General features: G+C 49.1%; 1 protein-coding gene across 1 annotated transcript in view; it reads right to left on the reverse strand.

The window, feature by feature from the left end:
- Positions 1–140: 140 nt before the first annotated feature.
- LOC119594297 overlaps positions 141–224 on the reverse strand; it is a 14,675-nt gene continuing 14,591 nt past the window's right edge. Inside the window, 1 exon segment of the mRNA XM_037943358.1 lies at positions 141–218. Coding sequence (XP_037799286.1) covers positions 141–218 — 78 coding nt within the window.

The following is a 224-nucleotide window of genomic DNA, read 5'->3' on the forward strand; positions in this document are numbered from 1 at the left end:
TGCCTGTAATCATAGTTTGTGATAGCACATAGTCGTCATTATCCATAGTCACTATATCTCTCAGCCGTTAGAGAAAGGCAGCGCAGAGTCGTCGCAGTGTATGGTCGTCGTAACCCAAGGATGTGATACTCACAGTCGTTTTAGCCCGAGGTCGTCATAACAACCAGTCCACGCAGTAACTCCACCTGTCGTCTCAGAGGAACCTGAGGGCCATCATGCTGTAC

Source organism: Penaeus monodon, chromosome 33 (genome assembly GCF_015228065.2).
Source record: "Penaeus monodon isolate SGIC_2016 chromosome 33, NSTDA_Pmon_1, whole genome shotgun sequence".
NCBI classification, from domain to species: Eukaryota; Metazoa; Arthropoda; class Malacostraca; order Decapoda; family Penaeidae; genus Penaeus; species Penaeus monodon.